The sequence below is a fragment of the Mus pahari genome, chromosome 13, assembly GCF_900095145.1.
Source record: "Mus pahari chromosome 13, PAHARI_EIJ_v1.1, whole genome shotgun sequence".
Taxonomy (NCBI): Eukaryota; Metazoa; Chordata; class Mammalia; order Rodentia; family Muridae; genus Mus; species Mus pahari.
The window spans coordinates 20,424,608-20,447,059 of NC_034602.1; the positions used below are offsets into that span (position 1 = coordinate 20,424,608).

The 22,452-nt window shown below is 45.0% G+C and overlaps 1 protein-coding gene across 1 annotated transcript in view; it reads right to left on the bottom strand.

The window, feature by feature from the left end:
- Positions 1–19,195: 19,195 nt before the first annotated feature.
- Upp1 (uridine phosphorylase 1) overlaps positions 19,196–22,452 on the bottom strand; it is a 6,397-nt gene continuing 3,140 nt past the window's right edge. The window contains exons 3-6 of the mRNA XM_021211180.1: positions 21,916–22,030; positions 20,360–20,569; positions 19,983–20,129; positions 19,196–19,335 (exon numbers count right to left, since the gene is read on the bottom strand). Coding sequence (XP_021066839.1) covers positions 19,196–19,335; positions 19,983–20,129; positions 20,360–20,569; positions 21,916–22,030 — 612 coding nt within the window. The remainder of the gene's footprint in view (positions 19,336–19,982; positions 20,130–20,359; positions 20,570–21,915; positions 22,031–22,452) is intronic.

Here is a 22,452-nt window from a genome sequence, read left to right on the forward strand (position 1 = left end):
TCTATCAGTGTTCAACCATCCAAAGTTCAGGGACCTTCCTGGAACAGGAGGCAGAGGGAATGTAAGATAGGGCAGGAGAGAAGCCATAAAATGCTGACTTTCAGACATGTTGTGACTGATGCACACATCAGCCCACAGCAGCTGTAGTTGCCTGCCCAAGACCTTCACAAGATGAAGGAAGTTAAAATCCCAGTGTGGATAGGGAAGACGGCCTCTAGGTACCAACCATAGCTAAAGGTTAGTGAGGGACGGAGAGCCTCTCTCCTTTGGGGATGTGGCAGCTGGCTGGTTGCTCTGTTGGTAGCCACACACCAATGTGCATATAGGCAGCACTAACTGGACTCAGAAAAATATTAGTAACAATAAAATGGAACCTGAATTAGGAAGGGAAATAATCGGGTGAAGACACTAGGGTAAATTGGACGAAGGTAACGATGGATGGATATGGCCAATATGCATTGTATAAATGTATACAAATTTCCAAGAATTTAAAAAGCTTATTGATGATCTTGTATCCCAGTCCCTCAGAGACCAGTATGCTCAGGAGAGCATGCAGGCTGCAGAAACACAGCTTCCTGGACAGGGTCCCTTCCAGCCTTCATCTTCAGCCAGTAGGCAGAGCTGAGTTCCAGACCTCTGTGCACCTTCCCTGCAAGAGAGCCTGCCTGCAGAGAGTACACTGACCACTGGGACTCAGGAGAGAGTTGGACTCCCAGGAGTGCTGACAGAGGCTAACAGAATCACAGGAGGAACAAGCTCCAGCCAGAGAAAGCTATAACAACTAACACCAGAGATAAGGGCATTAATAACTCACTTAAAGAAATACAGGAGAACACTGATAAACAGGTAGAAGTCCTTAAAGAGGAAGCACAAAAATCCCTTAAAGAATTATAGGAAAACACAACCAAACAGGTGATGGAATTGAACAAAACCATCCAAGATCTAAAAATGGAAGTAGAAACAATAAGAAAAACCCAAAGAAAAACAACTCTGGAGATAGAAACCCTAGGAAAGAAATCAGGAACCATAGATGCAAGCATCACCAGCAGAATACAAGAGATGGAAGAGAGAATCTCAGGTGCAGAAGATTCCATAGGGAACATGGGCACAACAATCAAAGAAAATGCGAAACGCTAAAAGATCCTAACTCAAAACATCCAGGAAATCCAGAACACAATGATTTCTTCTTTAAGGACTTCTACCTGTTTAGCAGTGTTCTCCTATATTTCTTTAAGTGAGTTATTAATGTCCTTCTCCAAAAAAAAAAAAAAAGAAAGAAAGAAAGAAAGAAAGAAAGAAAGAAAGAAAGAAAGAAAGAAAGAAAATCCTCTACCAGCATCATGAGATATGATTTTAAGTCTGAATCTTGCTTTTCGGGTGTGTTGGGGTATCCAGGACTCACTGTGGTGGCAGTGCTGGGTTCTGATGATGCTGAGTGGTCTTGGTTTCTGTTAGTAAGATTCTTATATTTGCCTTTCGCCATCTGGTAATCTCTGGTGTTAGTTGTTATAGCTGTCTCTGGCTGGAGCTTGTTCCTCCTGTGATTCTGTTAGCCTCTGTCAGCAGTCCTGGGAGTCCAGCTCTCTCCTGAGTCTCAGTTGTCTCAGTACTCTCTGCAGGCAAGTTCACAGAGGTCTGGAGCTCAGCTCTGCCTCCTGGCTGAAGGCCAAGAAGGGACCCTGTCCCAGAAGCTATGTAGCTTCTGCTTCCCGAGCGCTCTCCTGCGAAAACTGGACTCTTTGGGACCTGGGATACAAGATGGCCAAAAACTATTTTTTATTAGATATCTTCTTCATTTACATTTCAAATGCTATCCTGAAAGTGCCCTATACCCTCCCCCTGCCCTGCTCCCCAACCTACTCACTCCCACTTCCTGACCCTGGCATTCCCCTGTACTGGGGCATATGATCTTCACAAGACCAAGGGCATCTCTTCCCATTGATGGCCAACTAGGCCATCCTCTGCTACATATGCAACTAGAGACACAAGCTCTGGGGGATACGGGTTACTTCATATTGTTGTTCCTCCTATAGGGTTGCAGACCCCTTTAGCTCCTTGGGTATTTTCTCTAGCTCCTTCACTGTGAGCCATGTGTTCCATCCAATAGGTGACTGCGAGCATCCACTTCTGTATTTGCCAGGCACTGGCATAGCCTCACAAGAAATAGCTATATCAGGGTCCTGTCAGCAAAATCTTGCTGGCATACGCAATAGAGTCTGGGTTTGGTGGCTGTTTATAAATGGATTCCTGGGTGAGACAGTCTCTGGATGGTCCTTTCTCCCATCTCAGGTCTGAACTTTGTCTCTGTAACTCCTTCCATGGGTATTTTGTTCCCCATTCTAAGAAAAAACAAAGTATCCACAATTTGATCTTCCTTCTTTTTGAGTTTCATGTGTTTTGCAAATTGTATCTTAGGTATTCTAGGTTTCTGGGCTAATATCCACTTATCAGTGAGTGCATATCATGTGTGTTCTTTTGTGATTGAGTTACCTCATTCAGGATGATATCCTCCAGATCCATCCATTTGCCCAAGAATTTCATAAATTTATTGTTTTTAACTGCTGAGTAGTACATCATTGTGTAAATGTGCCACACTTTCTGTATCAATTCCTCTGTTGAGGGACATCTGGGTTCTTTCCAGCCTCTGGCTAGTATAAATAAAAGACTGCCCTATTCTTATCAGGGGTTATAGTTCATAAGTTTTCTTTCATTTTCTCTTTTGATGCTATGTGTTGAGCCAGAGACTTGTGCACTCTAAGCACAAGGTGTACCAGTGAGCTGCATCATAAACTTATCATAAACCTCCTCATAGACCATAAACTTATTCTCTTCGTCAAGGCTATGACCCTTAGGAGAATGTAGAATAACAATCTACTACCCAGAATGCCATCCACAGCTCATACACATATATAGAGCACAGACACAGAACGTGGTCATAGTTGGTCTTCCCATCTAATTGCTTGTGGATTGTGTGGAGTTGGTTTTGGAGGGACACACAGGAAGTTTTTTCATACTTCGATTGCTCTTTTTGGTCTTACACCACCTCACCCAGTTGCCAGAATCCTGGGTCCAAACTGCCCTGAATTGTGCTATGACTGCCCATTCTACAAACTGTCATCAGAAAAGAGATTTCTGCAGCCATCCTTGACACTTGATTCCCATGATATGGAGGTCAAAAGAGCCCAGCAACACCACTACATCAAAAGTCACTGTAAAATTCAAACTGAAAAGAACTCTGCCTTCCCTTTCCCAGCTCACTGCAGAGGTGTCCCGCATGGGTGGAGACCCTCCCCAGCCTGTCATTCTAGACCCTCTGACAACTTCTTGGGGGAAAGAATTTACTTCCTTTGAATTCCTCAAGGGAAAATAAACCTTCAGGCAAACATTGTTCTCCTTGCTAATATGACTGATCATCAGATGTCCTTAAGTACGTTAATAAGGCCATGGTTTCATTTTCTTAGCCAAAGTCCCTCTAGTAACAGAAAGATGAATTATATGGATAACAGCGATCCATTGCTCATTTTTGTTATTCAAGTTTCTACCCTGAGCCAAAAAAGAAAAAAAGAAAGAAAGAAAGGATTAAACCTACATCCCTCCAGACAAAGGCTCTTTGCAATCCATGTACTCTTGGAATGTAATTTCCTCATCTTAAACACTGATGATTGGATATAGACTCTGGGACTGTCTTTGCTCTTCCCAGTTTTCGCATTAGACTAACCTGAAACTATTTTTTTTTTAAGATCTCATATAAATGACTTGAAATCCTTGCTCCAAGCCCTCACCAAGTTATTTGCCTAGGACCGTTAATTAGGTTGCCTCTTTAGAGTTTAATTTCAATTCCAATTTCACAGATGAGGAGTTCTAATGAGTTCTAACCTGTTTGTTGGCAGTTTTCAAAGCAGGGGTGATGGTCAGAGCTGCTTAGAAATGACCAATGACCAGCAGAGACTCCATGGACTGATCCATTTTGCTTTTTTTGCTGTCTACTTAAAGTCTGAAGACAACTGAGGAGTGGTCTGGAAAAAGAACTCGGAGAGCGATGTATTCACCACCTGTGATAATTTTCTTAACACATATTTATTATGTGTGCATGTGGATGCCTGCCACCATGTGTACAGGGCAGTCAGCTGTGGGAATTGGTTCTTTCTTTTGACCATGTGGGTCCCAGGGATCCAATTTAGGTTGTCAGGATTGACAGGAAATACCTTTACCCAGTAGGCAATCCTACTAATTTTCCAAGTTTCTTTTTTTTTTTAATTTTTAAAGTATTTTAATTAACTCCTTGAGAATTTTACACAATGTGCTTTGATCACATTCAGACCCCTTCCTCTCCTCCTCCCTTTTCTCCTCCCACTAATTTCTCCCAAGTTCACCCCATCTCCTTATCCCCCAATTTCACACCCTGTATTTTGGGGTCTTAATAACCAATAAAGCCCAATTTGTGCTTCCAATATACTCCTGTCTACAATGTCATTCATGGCCAATCTACCAAGAGTCACACACTTAAAGAAAACTGATCCTCTCCCCCCAAAAGCCATAACCCGTGTATAACTCCTCAGTTAGAGGTGAGAACTCAGGAGTCCCCTCCCACTCCATACAGGGATGCTGACTGGATTGATCTTAGGCAGACAACCACAGATGTAAGTCATGAGTATAGTGGTCCTGACTTGACAAGGGGACACTGTTCAACTCCTGGCCTCTCAGATCACTCTAATAATCTTTCTGTCCCCTCTTCTGTGATGGTCCCTGTACCTTGGGGATGGGTGTAATATAGATATCCCATTTGACTCTGCCTCATATTCTCTGGTTTCTGACCAGTGTACAAAGAAATTTCTCTTATATGGCCTGCGAGCTGCAATGATTTATGGATAGAGAGATCTGAATTTAGACAGTAGTTGGTACTACTTCCGTGTAGCAGAAAAAGAGTAATAGGCTCACCCCTGTGGCCTGTGAGATCCCCAGGCCTGAGTTCCTGGCCAGAAACACACCAGGCACGTGTTTTCTCCTATGAAGCAGGCTTTGGACATAAGCCAGTTTTTAAAGGAAAATACTTCCAGAGTTCTACAAGTTACAAGATTCAAAGAAGCTATGTATTGATGTCTTGCTATCCATTATATTGTTACAAGAGCCAGCAAATATTCTACACAAAGATCACTATATGACGAAGACCAGCTTCACGAATGCCTTAAAGAGACATACGGACTACTGCTCTGGTGGCAATAGCAAAGCTTTACTTATTTTTTTAGCTTATAAACATGGGGTATGACTTTGCAATTTTTGCTCAAAAAACAACACCTTTACTTAGTTAGACTTAACACACAGTATTATCATTCTTTGATTCATTTTCTCATAACAAGAACTTCTTTAGAAGTAGGGACTATTTATCAGCAATCCCAAGGACATTCTCCTTTTAGGCAAATATTAACTCTTAACTAGGAACAAGGAAAAACACTGGCTCACAGAAAGTTATGTTAGGACATCCCTCCCTTTCAGGAGGGACAGCCCCTTAACTTTCCCCTAGTTAACTGCTCTGACACTTTCAGGCCAGAACCAAAGGGAAGCCATTGTTCTCCTCAACTATAGAACTAGACCCTGGGATGGCTCTGTCTCACTTCCTCAGTGCACTCCAGCTTGGTGTCTCTTACAGATGGAAGCTTTAGGGAGTCCTGGGAATCCTCAGTGGACACTATGTCAAACACGTCTTCATCAGATAGGGAATCCGTAAACCTCTGTGCACCTCACACATTTCTGAAATGTCTATGTTCCTAGCATAAGCATGCAGATGTTACCTGAAGAAGAGAGAATGCTACTTCATATTTGGCAGTGTCTCAAGGAATTCAACATACCACATAAGCCTAACTAGTTAACAGCTCTCCTTTTGAGAAAGAGAAAATATATTTTCAGGGTTTCCCAGAGCCTCCTGGGAAATATCAGAGTTTTTTAAAAAAAAAAAAGTGAGAGAGCCATTCAGAATTGGATATTTGGATGTTGAGATGTTGTGAACATTAATTCCAATTGTCAATTTGATAAGAGTTAGGTTCACCATGGGACAAACAAAACCTCTGTGTCCAACAGGGCAGACTACTACAAATTACAGAAAGAAAATAAAAATAAATCTAGAAAGGAGCTGTACCTTAGCTTTCCGGTGTGGGCATCTTCAACCTATCACTCCAGAGAGACCACAAAGATAATTCTCTTTTACTTGGGCAATCTGGGGCTGCTTTCCAAGTGAGGCTCATCCTCTGTGTTTTCCCAAGCCCAGACCTGAATAAGTCATCTCCTCCACCATTCTGTCTCCTGGTATGTTTCTGTAGAGGCAGTTGTCAGTAAGATCTTCAGGCTCAGGTAACATGGACATGGGTGAGAAGGGGTTTTTCTATACTTGGTTAATTGAGGTGGGAAGACCCCCTACACTCACACTCTATGGGCTAGGGTCCTGAACTGCATAAAAGGGAGGAAGAGCTCCGTCTCAGCATTGGCTGCTTTCTGCTTCCTGACCGTGGACTCAGTACAGGAATTGTTGAGCTGACAGAGGCTGTCTCTCCTGACTCAAGTGGGTTTTAGTGCAGGAATTAGAATACCAGATACTCAGGGTCACACAAAACTGCCACCAAGTCAGGGGCCCCTCTCTGCATTCTTGTTTCATGAATTCAAAAAATAGGGTGTGTGGGCAATGAGAGATAACATTTACAAAGGAGTTTTATTATAGACTCACACTTGTGAGCTTAATAGAAAGAAAGCAGAGATCTCCCTTTATCGGGGAGGAGCCAATCCTGGGAATGGGACACCATCAAACTGCTAGTGCAGGAACTTTTAGTAGGATTTGTGGCAGACACTGGCATAAGGTATGATGGGGGAAATGAGCTGGTCATCAGCTGGCCCAATCATGATGCACTTTCTAACATCCTCACATGCAGACTCTAGAAATGGCTGCTCATTTAGAGAGAGAGATGGTCATAGAAATCAGCTTCCTTTTCTAGAGTTTCTTCTTTAAATGTTCATTATATTTTTAATTATCTCTGTGTTGAGGTACACATGAGAGTGAGTGCCCACAGAAACCAGAGGTATCAGATCCCCCCCCCTCCCCCACCAGGGCTGGAGTTATAGGTGGTTGTAAGCTGCCAGATGTGGGTACTGGAAACTCAGGTCCTCTGCAGGAGTTGAAAGTGCTCTTAACCCCTAAGCCATCACTCGGGCCCAAAAGCCAAAGATGTTTTCAGCTTCTGGACAAGGACAATATGTTGAGGTTGTTGAGCAGCTTCCATCTCCTGTTCTCATCTCAACATGGATCAGGTTACTCCTGCGGTGACTAACCTGCCAGGACTCCAGCCTGTATCCTTGAACTTCAAATCAGAATAAAGCTTTCCTACCTTGCATTGCTTCCTGTTGTGTGATGAGAAAAGTAACTAATGTAGACATTATCCAAAACAAATAGGTTCTAACAATGTAATAGGGTTACATATAGATATGGGACGAAGGAAAGACAGGTTACATAGATGAGATCAAAATCTAACTCTTCAGAACTGACCAGACTCCATTTTCTTGAGTAATTAAAGACGTGAGCATAAAAAATAAATAGGTTGACAAAAGCTTTTTCTTGGCAAGGTTAAAACATAAAGGTGAACATTTTCACAATTCTATATTAATAATAAACCAACAATATAGAAAAACAAGTACATATTGTAATAGTAGGGTTTGTGTCTTGGTTAGACTTCTGTTGCTAGCCAAAATGTCTGATATTGAGCAATTTATAAGGCAACTTTGCTTATTTAGGGTCCTGTGTTGTTTTGTCCCATGATAGATGTCAGAGAGAAGTAGTCCTGTGATAAGGAAGTAAAGCATGTGACAATGGGTGTGGTTTTATCCCAACCTGCTCTCCTATAAATATTCCAACTGAAGAGTGTGAGACCCCCACACCCTGATATGGCCCTCTCAGCAGGAATGAAGATGTTCTAAAGAGACGATTGTACCCCTCCTCTGGCAATCAAGTTACTGAAACAATGGACTCCCCAAGGAATTAAAAGTTCCCAAGGAATCCTCACACTGGGAGAAAGAAAAGCCTGGATCATAATGTTAGCAAGGAGATCCTGTCTCCTAGAAAGAGAGCTTATACATTGCAGACAAGTTTTCCAAGGATCTTGGAGGACGGAGTTGGGGCCTACACCATGACGATAGACAAGACCACGCCTTGACTGGCACTGTCTAGTTGAGCATACTTTGCCTTCTAGTTAAAACTTACCCTCAGGTTAGGACCCAGAAGGAGGAGAGGAGCTGAGGGAGGAGATCACTGGATCTCATTGTTCCTCTTTCCACTTGGTCACTGTGGTTCCTTTTTTTCCTTCTTTCTTTGAGGTGCACAGGCAGTGCTGCACGCCAAGTGGGAAGGAATGGAGTGGACCTGGGATCTCTTCCCTTGGAGTGTCTGGGCACATTGGACACGAGTAAATGTTGTAGGGAAGGAGGGCATTTTCTCCAAAGATTTCGATATAGATCTTCAGGGTTACAGCTCTTTCAGACAACATTCAATGAAACAGCTCTACTGGATGATATTCAATGAAACAGCTCTATTAGATGATTGTAGCCACCCGTGGCCACACAAACCGGGTTCCTGAAGGGGAGGCTGGGGCTATATGGAGAAAGACAGCAGGAGAAATAATGAGACCAAGACAAGATACTGATCAAGGCCCCAGAGTTTACTAAGAGTCTGAGCTTATAAAGGGGGAAGGCCCATCCCCCACCACCACTACGCTGGGCTCTTGATGCTTTGTCCCCAGGCTGTCTGCACTTGGTCACCAGGCTGTTCCTTATCTCAGGAAGACAGGTTCAGCCTTTCAGCAGGTAAGGTGTCTTGGAGTAGAGCGCAGGTGGCAGAACAATAGGTCAGAAAACTCCACCCTAGGTGGTCTCCTTCACAGTAGCAGAACAGGTCTGAGCCAGCCTGCTCAAGGTTGGGGGAGGCTACAGATGATAGTCAATGAAACAGCTTGTGCTCATATACTTGACTCAGTGTAAGCCAAGGGTTATATTTATGAACTTTGGAGAGTGGGAAGGAGTTCTTCTTGGGGTGAAGTTTCATTGGCTGAGGCTTAAGGTTCTGGGATACCTCATTTGCATAGAGAGGCATTCCAGGAAGTCGAACATGTAATTTCACCAGGAACTAGATGACCTTCCTCAGGAAGAAGATTGAGAGTCAGGCTCCCCAGATCAGTTGGAAAAGAGGAAGCCCCCGCTAAGAAAAGGAAGTCTTCCATTTTGTGCCAAGCTCAGGAAAGCTGCCCAGACATAGTAGACTACAACCTTAGTAATGAGGTGCATCAGGCCACAGTCAATAAATCTTTCTCTGCTCGGCACTAATGCATATTGATGACAAGTAGCTGAGCCTGACTTGTTAAAGTTGCTAGACCATAGGCTCTGACCCTAATAACTCCAATTAACCTGGTGCCATGAGGAAGCACAAAATTTCCCTTAGCAACCTAATCACCTGTTAATGTACCCACCTCTCAACACTGCCACAGTAGGCGGGCCAAATTCAGTGTGAGTCCCAGAGGGAAAAGGCAACGGCTAAGACATTGCTTCTTGTGTTGTTTTTAACAAAGAAGCAAATTCATATGCTCTTGAGCACCTGCTCGACTCCTTCTTCTCATGCAAAACTTCTGTCTTAGGATTGCATTACTGTGAAAAGACACCATGTCCTAGGTAACACTTATAAGTGACAACATTTAATTGGGACTGGCCCACAGTTTCAGAGGTTTAATCCCTTATCATCATAGCAGGAAGCATGGCAACATCTAGGCAGGCATGGCGCTGGAGAAGATGCTGAGAGTTCTACATCTTGATTCAAAGGAAGTCAAGAGCAGACTGTCTCCCATGTGGCTAGGAGGAGGGACTCAAAAGCTCACCCCATAGTGACACACTTCCTACAGAGACTCACCCACTCCAGCAAGGCCACACCTCCTAATAGTGGCACTCCCAGAGCCAAGCATATTTAAACCACCATGCATTCTAACTCTCTAAAACATTTTGTTTGTTTGTTTTTGTATTTTTGAGACAGGGTTTCTCTGTATACCCCTGGCTGTCCTGGAACTCACTCTGTAAATCAGGCTGTCCTTGAACTCAGAAATCTGCCTGCCTCTGCCTCCCAAGTGCTGGGATTAAAGGCATGTGCCACCACTGCCCAGCTTATGTCTCCTTTTTAAAAATGTTTTCATTTATTTATGTGCATGTGTGTGCTTGCATGAGTTTATGTATATCAAGAGCATACAAGTGCCCACAAAGTTCAGAGAGCACTGATGCCTCTGGATTTGGACTTACCAATGCTTGTGAGCCACCTCATGTGGGTGCTGGAAACCAGAGTCCTCTGCAAGAGCAGCAAATGTTCTTAACCACTCTGTTACCATGCCCGGCAACATTTTTTTTTAATATATTAACTAGGTTTGTTTTGGTTTCTGTGGTGGTTTGAATATGTTTGGCCCAGGAAGTGGCACTATTAGGAGATGTGGCCTTGTTGGAGGAAGTGTGTCACTGTGGGGGTGGGTTTTGAGACCCTCCTCCCAGCTGCCTAAGGACAGTCTGCTCCTGACTTCCTTGAATGAAGATGAGGAATTCTCAGTTCCTTCAGTGCCATGCCCACCTAGACACTGCCGTGCTCCCACCTTGATGATAATGGACTGAACCTCTAAACCTGTAAGCCAGCCCTAATTAAAGGCTGGCCTTTATAAGAGTTGCCTTGGTCATGGTGTCTGTTCACAGCAGTAAAACCCAAACTAAGACAATTTCCTATTCTTTTCTTGTTTCTCATTCTGGAACAACCAGTCATTCGACTTTAGAACAAAACCATTTTCTTTTTCTGTAAACAACAATTTCACCATCTTTCTTTATTGAAACACATTTTCTTTGCATACTACTTTGCACACTACTTCCTGCCTATTACAACTTTTCATGCTTATTGGAAGACCCAAATGCATTTGTTTTCCCTATACCATACTAAAACAGAGTACAAACGTGCTCAAAAATTTATTCTAAACTTGTATCTGGTAATTAGTGCTAAGTAGTTTATCTCAGTTAACAGTAACCCAGACACTTAAGGAACACCTACTCCTTAGTTTAGTACACTGGGAAGTTTCAAATTACAAAAAAAAAAAAAAAAAAAAAAAAAAAAAAAGAGGAGGTAACATGGAACAATATCTTAAGCAGTTGAAAAGAAATTTCTTTTTAAAGTTCACTTAAAATATTATAGCATTCCTATTTATTTAATGCATTGACTCTTGACATTATGATTGAGTTGTTCCTTAATATCTCATGAGATATTAAGTAGAGCTATTATTCATCTTATGTAGACAGTTTGACACTGACATTTCAGGTGAGGAATGCCTGAAAAAAAAAATACAAAAGTAAGGATACAAAACAGGTAAAAGTGGTTTGTTAAAATTCACTGTGATCTGCTCTGAGTTACTCCACATTGTGTGAAACAATACCCTTCAGGCTGTGCCTTACCCTGAGAGAGTCCATTTACAATGGAACTTTTGACTCCATTTTGAGCAAAGAAGACAAGTTTTCTCATGGGTAAAATGATTGAACATAACAGACCAAGAAACGGTAGAACTCCCTCACCTGGCCCCCATAACGAGATGAATACCGGTATGCATTGGGATGACAATAGTCCCACGTGGACATATTATCTGATAACCTCTGTGTGTGTGTGTGTGTGTGTGTGTGTGTATGTGTGTGTGTGTGTGTGTGTAGTACCTCAGAACTCCTGACTGTCCCTAGAGCTTTAGCTCACCTCAGTCCCTTGCTGTTGGTGTGCCCTACTGGTCTACCCAACCATTTATTCACCTGTTTAGGCCTGAGCCCACCATTCCTGCTCTGAGCTAGTGGTGGGTTCATTATCTTATCAACAAAGACTCTGCTTAACACTTCCCACTGATAAAAATTTTGAACTCTGATTTTGCCTCTTTAACTTGTATTTGTTCTGTAAAGCACACATGTATAGAAAGACAAAATTTACTATGTGAGCTGAGAAGCTGATATTAGTAGTTAAAACTGGAATAAAAGAATCTGCCTATGCCTCAGCCGGGTTACCAGAAGAGGCGGGATAAGCTGTCACATTACTGCAATTAGGAGTGCTGCAGCCCCAGACTCCAGAGATGACTCTGTAGTTAAGAGCCCTTGCTGCTCATGCAAAGCACTAGGGTTCCTGGCACCCATCTAGCAGCTCACAGTTGCTTTTAACTCTAGTTCCATGGAATCCAGTGCTTTCTTTTGGTCTCTGTGGGCACTAGGCATGCATGATAACACACATACGTACATGTTACATTCAAACACATGAAATACAGATAATAAAACCTTCTTTTAACTGCTCCATAGATAAATTTATCGTTATTCAATACATTCTGACTGTGGAAAGACACAAATCTGTCTGTTTCTGGCTTAGCACATTCACCATGTGGTCCTTCCTTAGTTTTGGTTTGGTTTGGGTTGGGTTGGGTTGGGTTGGTTGGTTGGAAGGTTGGTTGGTTGGTTGGTTGGTTGGTTGGTTGGTTGGTTGGTTGGTTGGTTGGTTGGTTTCCAAGTATCCTAGGCAAGCACAGAACTCACTATACATCTGAGGAATGACTTTGCATTTCTGATCCTCCTGCTTCTAAAGTCCATGTGCTGAAATTACAAGCACACACCACTATGTCGTTCATGTGGCATAATGGATCAAGCCCAGAGCTTTCTGCATGCTAGGCAAGCATATCATAAACTGAGTTATACCACAGAACCTTTTTTTTTTTTTTTTTTTTGTTTTTTGAGACAGGGTTTCTCTGTGTAGCCGTGGCTGTCCTGGAACTCACTTTGTAGCCCAGGCTGGCCTCGAACTCAGAAATCTGCCTGCCTCTGCCTCCCGAGTGATGGGATTAAAGGCGTGCGCCACCATCGCCCGGCAGAACCTTTTTTTTTTTTTTACTACTATATTTGATGTGAATCAAGAAGTTTATTTTTACTATTTTGTTCATAGGTTGGATTTATAACTTAATAATCTTAAGCATCTAGTTGAGATAACATACCCTGTTTTGACCATTACATCTAAGAAGAAGAGTGCTATTACCTAAGACTATCTTTTGACCATAATATTTTTACTTAATAATTATCTGGGAATTTCACATCATGCATTCCAATTGCCCTCACCTCCCAGTAGTCCCATGTCCACCCCTCCCCTGGGACCCTCCCCCCCCCACCAAAACAGAAAGAAAAGAAATAAGAAAAATCCAAGCAAGTCCACTTGTGTTCTCCACATGCTTACTGAAGTATGTTCAAACTGCTATTGGCCACCCCACCAAGGGAGACTGAGTTTTTCCCTACCTGAACCCTGGTCAGAAGCCATCAACTGTGGCACTGTGGAGACCTCCACCTCAGCATACTGCTCTTGTGTTTGTTTGTTTGTTTGTTTTTAGTTCTCTTGGATGTCTTCCTCTCTTCATCTTTTTGGACAGGGGTGGAGTGTTGGGGTGTGGAGGGAAGGTGGAGGGAGAGTGGAGGGAGAGTGGGGGATGGAAGTAGGGCTGTTTATGTTCCTCTTCTCAATTACGCATTCATTTGTTATCATTGATAGCACTGCAAAAGCAGCTTCCTTGCCCTTCACAGTCAGTGGGAGCACAGACCCTAGGCTTCTACATGGTTCCTGGCAACAGCTCAGACCACAAATATTCACGTGGTCTCCAGCAGCAGCCAAGGATCACCACCTGGTCTCCAGTGGCAGTACATGATCCTCTGCCAAAGCTTAGACCACTGCCCAGCATGACTTCCAGGAGAAACTCAGACTATGGAGGTCTTTTGAGAAGGTCCAGTCCAGTAAATGGATCATTCTTCATCTCAAACATCTAGTCAATGTTCAGAGGCAGGGCAATCACGGGGCTGGGCAGCTTGATCAAGGGCTAAGTCTGCGCAAGTTCCAGACTGCACCACACCATCCTACTGATCCTGTGGGTAAAGACCTGCTTCTCTGTCAACTGGCTTCTCTCACACCCATCACAGCTATTATGTCTCCAGTTCCGGAGTGCACCCATCACTCTGCTCCACCATCTTTCCTGCCTCTTCATCACACAAGGGCCCCACATAAGACTTAATGCTGATGACTCTAGAAGCATTCCTTGTCTTATTTTATCAATGAGAGCACAGGTACACTGATATCAAAACGTCTCCATCTATAAGCCAGGGTACCTAGAGGAAAAAAGACCATCGACAAGTCCAAGGGAGAACCAACACTGCAAGTACCTTGACCTTGAACTTGTAGCTCCAGCACCATGAGATATCCTGCAGTGATATTACCCGTACAGTGCTTTGTTGAATGCTCTGAGATATTAGCCCTCCACTAAAGGTATCATCCAAAGGATATGTCCATAAATTCATGGGGTGGGGCTGGAGAAACACCAACAAACAGAACAGTGCTGGCTGTGTGGATTCCTCTTCCTCTTCCTTGAGGGCTCAATGCTGCCCTGGTTGTACCCAAGATGGTGACACAAATGTATCCCATTCACTCCATGTCTTTCAGGCCTCAGTCTGTAGATCCAGCTTGTCCTCATCTTAGCTATTAGTTATTGGTTATCAATAACCTTAACCTTTGGGGGACCTAGCAGGAAACGCCAGGAGAATCGGGTATTTTCTCCTGCCTCACTATCATCTGGGAAATGTCACCTACCACCTTACTACTTCGTATCATGAAGTGACAACCAGTGCCATGCATACCCTCATGTCTTCTGTCACCGCCTCTTCTGATTGCCTCTTTCCCAACTGATATGGAGCCCCCAGCTCCCCCTCTGGACACCTCCACCTCTCTCTAGTACTGAGTACCTCTCCCTAGCCATGTCACTCTGCATCCTGTCCTTGTGGGAACAACACTTAGCACAGGGATCCTCAGCAGTGTGGCAAGGGAACCACAACCCTGGGTACACCAAATAAGATGGCACTGCTCTGGTTCTGGCAAGCTGAATGGCAGGGACATGGAACTCTGGCCCTTAGAAGCCAGTGACAATTGTCAGAGAAGCACAAACCCTCAGGAGGACAACAGGAGCTAAGATGGGTCCCAGAAAACAGAGATGTCTAGCTCAGTTCTCTGAGAATAAACTAAATCCTTACCACAAGCCCTCATAAGTGCCATCCCCTACCTGAACCTTCCCTGCAGTTCAGGGTCCATCTGTAGGAAATCCTAGGGAAGGAGAGATGGATTGGGGTAAAAAAAAAAACTTGTACCTGGGTTCCTCCACCTGCTTTGTCCTCCCATGGCTGTCACAGGATACCAGAGACCCTGGGTCCTCCTATGGCTACCATAGGATACCACAAGAGACCCAGGGCACTTCAGAAAGGGATCTGTGCTGACTGTGCATGAGCCTATCCCAACATCTGACTCTGTTCCCAACAAAGCCCTTGACAGTGCTGGTATTCACAGATAACCATTTCCAAGTACACAACCACTGTCTGCATCTGACCCACGATGACTTTCATACAAAGGACTCAGCCAACCTTACAATGCCCATGTCCTGACTCCACAAACATGGCAAAGCCATGAGTTTGCTCCCTGTGGTCTCCCATAACTGACTGCTCCGCCCATTCAACCAGCACCAGCCAGGATACTCCTCAAGAGTACAGTCAAGTCTCCAACACCTGTGTGGGAGGTGAGACACTTGCTTCCAGGCACTGGGTGACTTGTCCCCAACATAAGCTTTTCAGAAACAGCAGTGTTTTAGTCAGGGTCACTATTGCTGTGAACTTGACAGGGATGCAAGGTGTAAGAAGCATCGTGACCAAGGCTACTCTTACAAAGGGAAACATTTCATTGGGCTGGCTTACGGTTCAGAGGTTTAGTCCACTGTTGTTATGGTGAGAAAGCTGGCAGCCTGCAGGCTGACATGGTGCTGGAGACAGAGCTAAGAGTCCTACATCTTGATTCAAAGGCAGCAGTAGCAGACTGTGAGCCACACTGGACTTGAGCATATGAGACCTCAAAGCCTACTCTCTCAGTGACACACCTTCTCCAACAAGGCTATACCTACTCCAGCAAGACCACAACTCCTAATAATGCCACTTCTTATGGGCCAAGCTCTCAAACACATTAATTCCATTCCCATTCAAATCACCACAGGAGAGAGGAGGGTTTTTCACTTGCATTTCCACATCATAGTCCCTTTATTGAAGGAAGCCATGATAGGAACTCAAACACGGCAGGAACCTAGAGGCAGGAGTTGATGCAGAGGCCATGGAGGAATGCTGCTTACAGGCTTGCGCAGCCTGCTTTCTTACAGAACCCAGGACTACCAAATTAATGATGGCACCATCTACGATGGCCCTCCCCCCATCAATCACTAATCTTAAAAATGCCCTACAGGCTTGCTTACACCCCCATCTTATACAGGTATTTTCTTGAGACTTTAGTTGGTGTCAAGTTGACATAAAAGCTTCCAGCACAAACAGTAGGAGTCCAGTCTTTTTATTTTAGACAGGAAAGTCACGCTCCACACCCCACTTCCATCTAACTCAAGGGGATGTAGACCAGTCACCTCACAGGGAGATATTGAAGTTTACATTGCTGGTGTTTTGCACATGTGTGTACAAAACCCAGAGTCTTGAACATGCTCTATGGTATAGTAGCTCTATGGAGTCTAGTAAATACTCTGTCACTGAGCAATACCTCAAGCCCCAAAGTTATCACTGGTCTTCACACTTGTCACTGGATAAATGAGAGCAGGATTCCATGTGTGCAGCAGCCATCCCTGGATAACTTTGAGTTCTCACTCAGACAGTGGTGCCAAAAGGACTCTGGCTGACGGGCCGTGGGCTCTGGCTGACAGGTCGTTGAGTGCACTTCCCATAAAGCTTTGCTGGGCCACACAGGCTTCAGAGTGGCCGAGGGGCCTGCTCTATCCTCCTTACGTAGGAACGTGAGAGAACTGAACTCCATTCTTCTCCTGTTGGGGAGATGCATGTGTCTGTGTATGAGTATGCGTGTGTGTGTTGGCACAGGTATGTGCACAGCTGCATGTCATGCAGATGGGTGTGAACATCTATATGTCCTCATACTACAAATGCATATGATCCTCATACTACAACACACATCTGAGTGCCTGGGGGTACCTAACTATAGGAAAAGCAGTTTGTACCTTAAGCAGATACTGGGGCCTCGGTGTCATTGATATTTGGGAATAATGAAAATTGGGAGTGGTTAAGGCAGGGTTGGTCATGAATGTTCTAAGTCACAATTTTGTGGCCAATATTAGTTACCAACTTTAAATAAAAATTAAAACACTTGATTTGCAGCGTTGCATCCACTGTATAAGGATCGTTCTACCTTTAGTAACAGGAAAATGCTTAATGAAAACGGGTACCACAGTGATGTTTGCTGAGTCTACATGGCTTGATTTAAACACAAACCTTGAAGCCTGGGTTGTGATCAGTTATACATATGGCAGGGGTTTGTTTATCATATAAGGATATATAAAAATGAGAAAACAGGAGATCACACATGTAAATTCTCATGTAAAAAAAGCAGAATTTGCCTAATGCTCTAGAGCTCCAGAACCTCCCAAGAACAGTCCACCTTCCTCACAAAGGAGATTCCCAGGGTTGGTTTTTCCATCTCTGATGAGGTGTTTTATTGAATAATGTGGTATCATTTAGTTTTGCCTGCTTCTGACATCTCTATACATTAAATACAGCAACGTGGTCTCATCATCTGAGGTCATTTTGCATGAAGAGGGAAGCCATTTACATTCAGGTTTACCATAGTGCCTCACCTAAGGACATCAAACAGTACACAGGAGCTCTTAGCCACATGGATGTTGCCACTGCTCCCAGCTTTGCCATGGAGAGCATTGCTATCATGAACATCCTTTCCCACATCTTCTGAGCCGTGCAGGATTTCTCCAAGCAGTGAAGGCAGCAGGCTTGGGATAAGAGGTGAGTTAGCAAACCACACATTTACACAAGTTAAATCTGAGTATTGCAATGTGTGGCAAAGATCACGTATAAGAACACACCATCGCTCCATTCATTTCTGGTGGGTGTCATGGCTACTGTTAGGGGTCTGGGCTGCACAGGAGGAAGGGAAGGGACATAGGGAACGGAGACATGGGAACAAATGTCAAGGTTCTGGAGTAAACTCTGGAACGTCATGGTAACACTTTTATATCTCTATCTGCAAGGTGATCCATCAGGACAAACTCAGCCACATTCCTAGTTCTGTGTAACTTGCTTTTGGAAGACACCGTTGTCATTCCTCCTTCAGGAAAGTCTTATGGTCAGTACTGGGAACAGAGTGAGAGGCGATAGGAAGACAAAGTCAATGGCCAGAGTGGGCGTGGGCCAGACCAGTGTAGGTAAGAGAGAGGCCTGATCTTTGGTGGCATGTGGAGAGACTCGGAGACATGTTTGACAGTGTTTGCAAGGTTCAGGGGACCCCAGTAGCCCAAGTATTTCCACAAGCCCAGCTGTGACAGCACAGGCATGCTGGTGCTCATCAGATGCAAATGAGATGCTTCCGTTCAGCAAGCCTGGCCCTGGCCTGGTCCTTGTATAGCTCGCTGTACCACACCAATAGTGGCACCAATACTGGCCAGGGTGTGTCAAGCCTTTTCTAGTTAGGCAGCTTGCACTACCTGGATTGGACAGTAGAGGGTGGCATAGCACTGCCTGGATCCACCCTGAGCTTGGCCTTCAATACTTGTGGACATGGGGGTGAGATCTGTGTTGCCAAATCCCACAACCCCACAGGAAAGTTATGATCTAGGTTCTGAAATGGCTTTCCTAGGTTTTCTACCTGACAACAATGTCACTCTTGTATTCCATCTGCAGCTATCAAGAAATAACTATAGATTTTTTAAATACCTATGGAAATCTGTTTTATGGTACAATTGCCAATGTCTTACTTTAGTGACCACCTTTGAAATAAAAGTCTGAAAGTCTTCATTTATTTAGAATGGTCCTGAAGAAGGACCTCACCCACCCCGCCCCACCCCCAGTTAGGCCTGAATAGTCTAAAAATGTTCCAATGATGTGTAAGAGAAAAATCTGCATGTCTAACTCAGATTTCTAACTGGCGAATGAAGCCCAGTTCCACACTCTCTACCGCAAAGTGCACTGCAAGTCACACAGTGTGTTATGAAAAAATAGATTTATTGCCCAGGAGTTGCAGAGGCTTCTCCTGGGTGGAAAGGCACAGGGCTCAGGCCCGTCCCAGGCTCTTCTTGATGAAGTGGCCCACCAGCCGCTGTGGTCTCTGCTGGTATTCCACAAGTACATCGTGGGGAGTGTTGATCTGGTCCCCTTGCAGACGGTCCAGAAGGGTGACACACACCACGGCAGCTGCAAAGAACAAAGGCCTCTTGAATGCAGGTTGGACACTTTCCTTAGCTCACCAAAAAGGAAGGCCGGGGCTCCAGAGCTGAGGATCAGCCTGCAATACCTCAGGAAACCAGCAGGGTGCAGGCTAGGGCCAGTCAGGAGGGCTGCGTGGATTGTGTGGACCGGCCTGGAAGGCATAACTTTCAGCAACTCTGGCAGGGCCCAGCTCTATCACCTGTGCCTTTGCCTTTGGGTCCCCAAAACATTCCAGCTGGTTACAGGGTCAGCACTAGCTGCCCTGTGCAGAACTGAGGGCATATGTAGTCCCAGACCATGGAACACGGGCAGTTCTGAGGGGTAATGCTGAACTGGAAGAATGTTCAGGACGAGATAACAGGGTGGATTAGCCCTTCAGAAAGCCAAGCTGTCAGCAGGGCTGGAGCAGCTTCCTGGGCAGCAGGAAATCCCATCACCATCTTTCTGACCCCTCTCAGTGGAATCTGCAAGAACACTGAGGATCCATGTGTGACTGTGTGACAGTCAGCACATCGTAGGTGTACCCGGACTACGGGGATGACACCTTGGTCAGAAACTGAGAATTCAGCATTGGGGTACTCTCAGGAGGACCCCTCCATGATGGACAGCAAGGCCATCCCATATCGGCGTACCTTTCAGGCCACAGGCGCTGCACATGGTGGCAAACACCGAAGATTCCATCTCGATATTTCGGACACCCGCAGCATGGGCTGCACGCAGATAGGCCTGTTTGTCCTTCTCTGTGTAGGAGCAGAGGGCGCCATCCAGACGGCCTTGCCCTGTAGCACATGAAGAGAACCACACGCACATAGTTAAAGCCTACCACACTTAGGCACCATGCTATACATGCCATTATGACCCGGGGCCTAGGGGGGTCACCCACTGTTACAGCCATCACAAAAATGCAGAGCTGGTCAGCACTCCAACAGAGATGGCACCACACCATCGCATAGCAGGCTTGGGGTGGGCGAACGATCCCTGGAGCAGACTCGCCCTCACTTCCTCTCACCCTCATAGAAGTCCAAGGTGCACATGGTGTTGCCCACAACCGTGGGGAACTCATTCAGGTCTGAGGAGCACTGCACCAACTCCTGAACCAGCTGCGGGTCCAGGTTGGTGTTGCGAATCACCCGTTTTCCCAGGACAATCTGCTCAAACTCAGGCTTGAAGCACTCATCCACTGCCTGCTGCGTGATGACGACAGAGCCAGGCTCCAGACCTGAGGAAGATGCACAGATCGCAGTTACACAGGGTGACAAGGCAGCAGAGCGGAATCCAGGCACAGCCAACAGGATCCATCCGTCGGCAAAGCCAAGTACTGAGGCACCCGGTGTATGCTCAAAGCCGTCCATCCCTTTTCCTACTAAGCTCTCCCTGAGTGGGAATTTGTACAGAACCACTGCTGAACGCAGGGTCTCTGCAGCCTTTGTCCGACATTTCTATCTTCGAGGCATTGCCACTGACTAGGCACGACACCAACCAGGTGACCATGTTACTTTAATAGTTCCAGATTCTATCTTTATTTTGTAAACTTTCAACTGGACACAAAAGCAGGGGAAAGTATAGAAACCCCGCCATGTTCCCCAAACACTGCCTCAAGCTTTTCTAACTCCTGGACTAGCCTGCTCTCCTCCAATCAGTAACAACCACCTCCACTGTGCCTGCATTGGAGGCCGGTCCTCTCGGAGGACCTGTATGTCTATAAGGACTATTATTATACCCTGCTCTTCTATTCTCTTGGGGTTTTATTTTCTTAGGCAATATGGCCACTGTTAGGGAGCTTGAAATCCTACCTTCCAAGAATAATGTAGGGACCTGGATGCTGGAATCTAAGGCCATACTATCCCTGGAGCCAATACAGTTGCCTATCGATGCTTATTGATTCCTATCATGTTCCTGGTAGGGACAAGATTCACTAGAAACCAGTTCCTATGGCAACCCTTATTTTTAAAATAAGATTGCTTCAGAGACTTTAGGGTATGTCACTGCCCAACACACACAGAGCTTACTGCCACGAGCCCACTGTGAATGAAATAGAGAGAGCGGGTAGGACCGGTGAGAAGTGTGATTGTGGCTCTGCCATAAGGAATGAATTGACTCAATTACTGAAATTAATGGTGGATGAGCGCTCGAGCTGGCAGGACTTGCCACCTCTCATACTTGATGAAACCTATGCCGTCGCTAGACTCTGCCAGGAAGGAAACTTCACTCAGCTGAGCATTAATCGCAGAGGCCCAGCAGACCTTGTCTTTGTAACATGAAGTTAATCGGGACACTAGTCTTCAGTGTATTGCACTCTTCAAATCCTCTCTGCTTCTTAGATTGTTTGTTTGTTTGTTCGTTTGGGATGTTTTGATCGATGGTTAGGAGGCTTTGAGCTAATTTCAGAACCCCTTTGTTAGTTTTATATCCCACTCCACCCCCACATTACACTTTAATGGAATAAAAGGAGACAGGCAGAAGGAAGGCCCTTAATCAACCCTGTAATGTGTTCACACCTTGCTGGACCTGGTACTGGGCTCTGGCCACTCCACACACATGGCCAGATCCCTCCTCAGTCCTCACCTATCCCGCCTGAAGTGCCGATGCGGATGATGGTGATGTTGGAGCACCTGGCATGGTACAGCATCTTGATGAGCTCGTGCAACATGATCCCGATGGAAGGGATGCCCATGCCATGCTGAAACCAGAGAGAAAGGCAGAGGCTCAGTCCACTGTTCTTCTGTCAGTGCACGCACAAGGCCCTCCAAACATCGGGCTCTGCATCCCAAGTCACCCAAGGCCAACTAAGCCTTGCAAAGATGAGCTTTGGAGAGGACGGACATTCACATACATTTTACTATAGTGCTTTGTCAGTCACTATTGCCATTCTTTTGCTATACCTACCCGCCACACTAAAATGTCTCTATAAAAGGAATACTCATCATAGTTATCCATTTTGATCCCCTCCTGCTTTGAGGCATCCACGGGGGTCTTTGGAACAAACCCCCATGTGTGGAGGGAAGAGTGCTGCATGTGTTATGTGTATACTTCAACTAATTAAATCAGTATGTGAAATGGAAGATAGACATCAAAAATATAAACAGGATGCCGGGCGTGGTG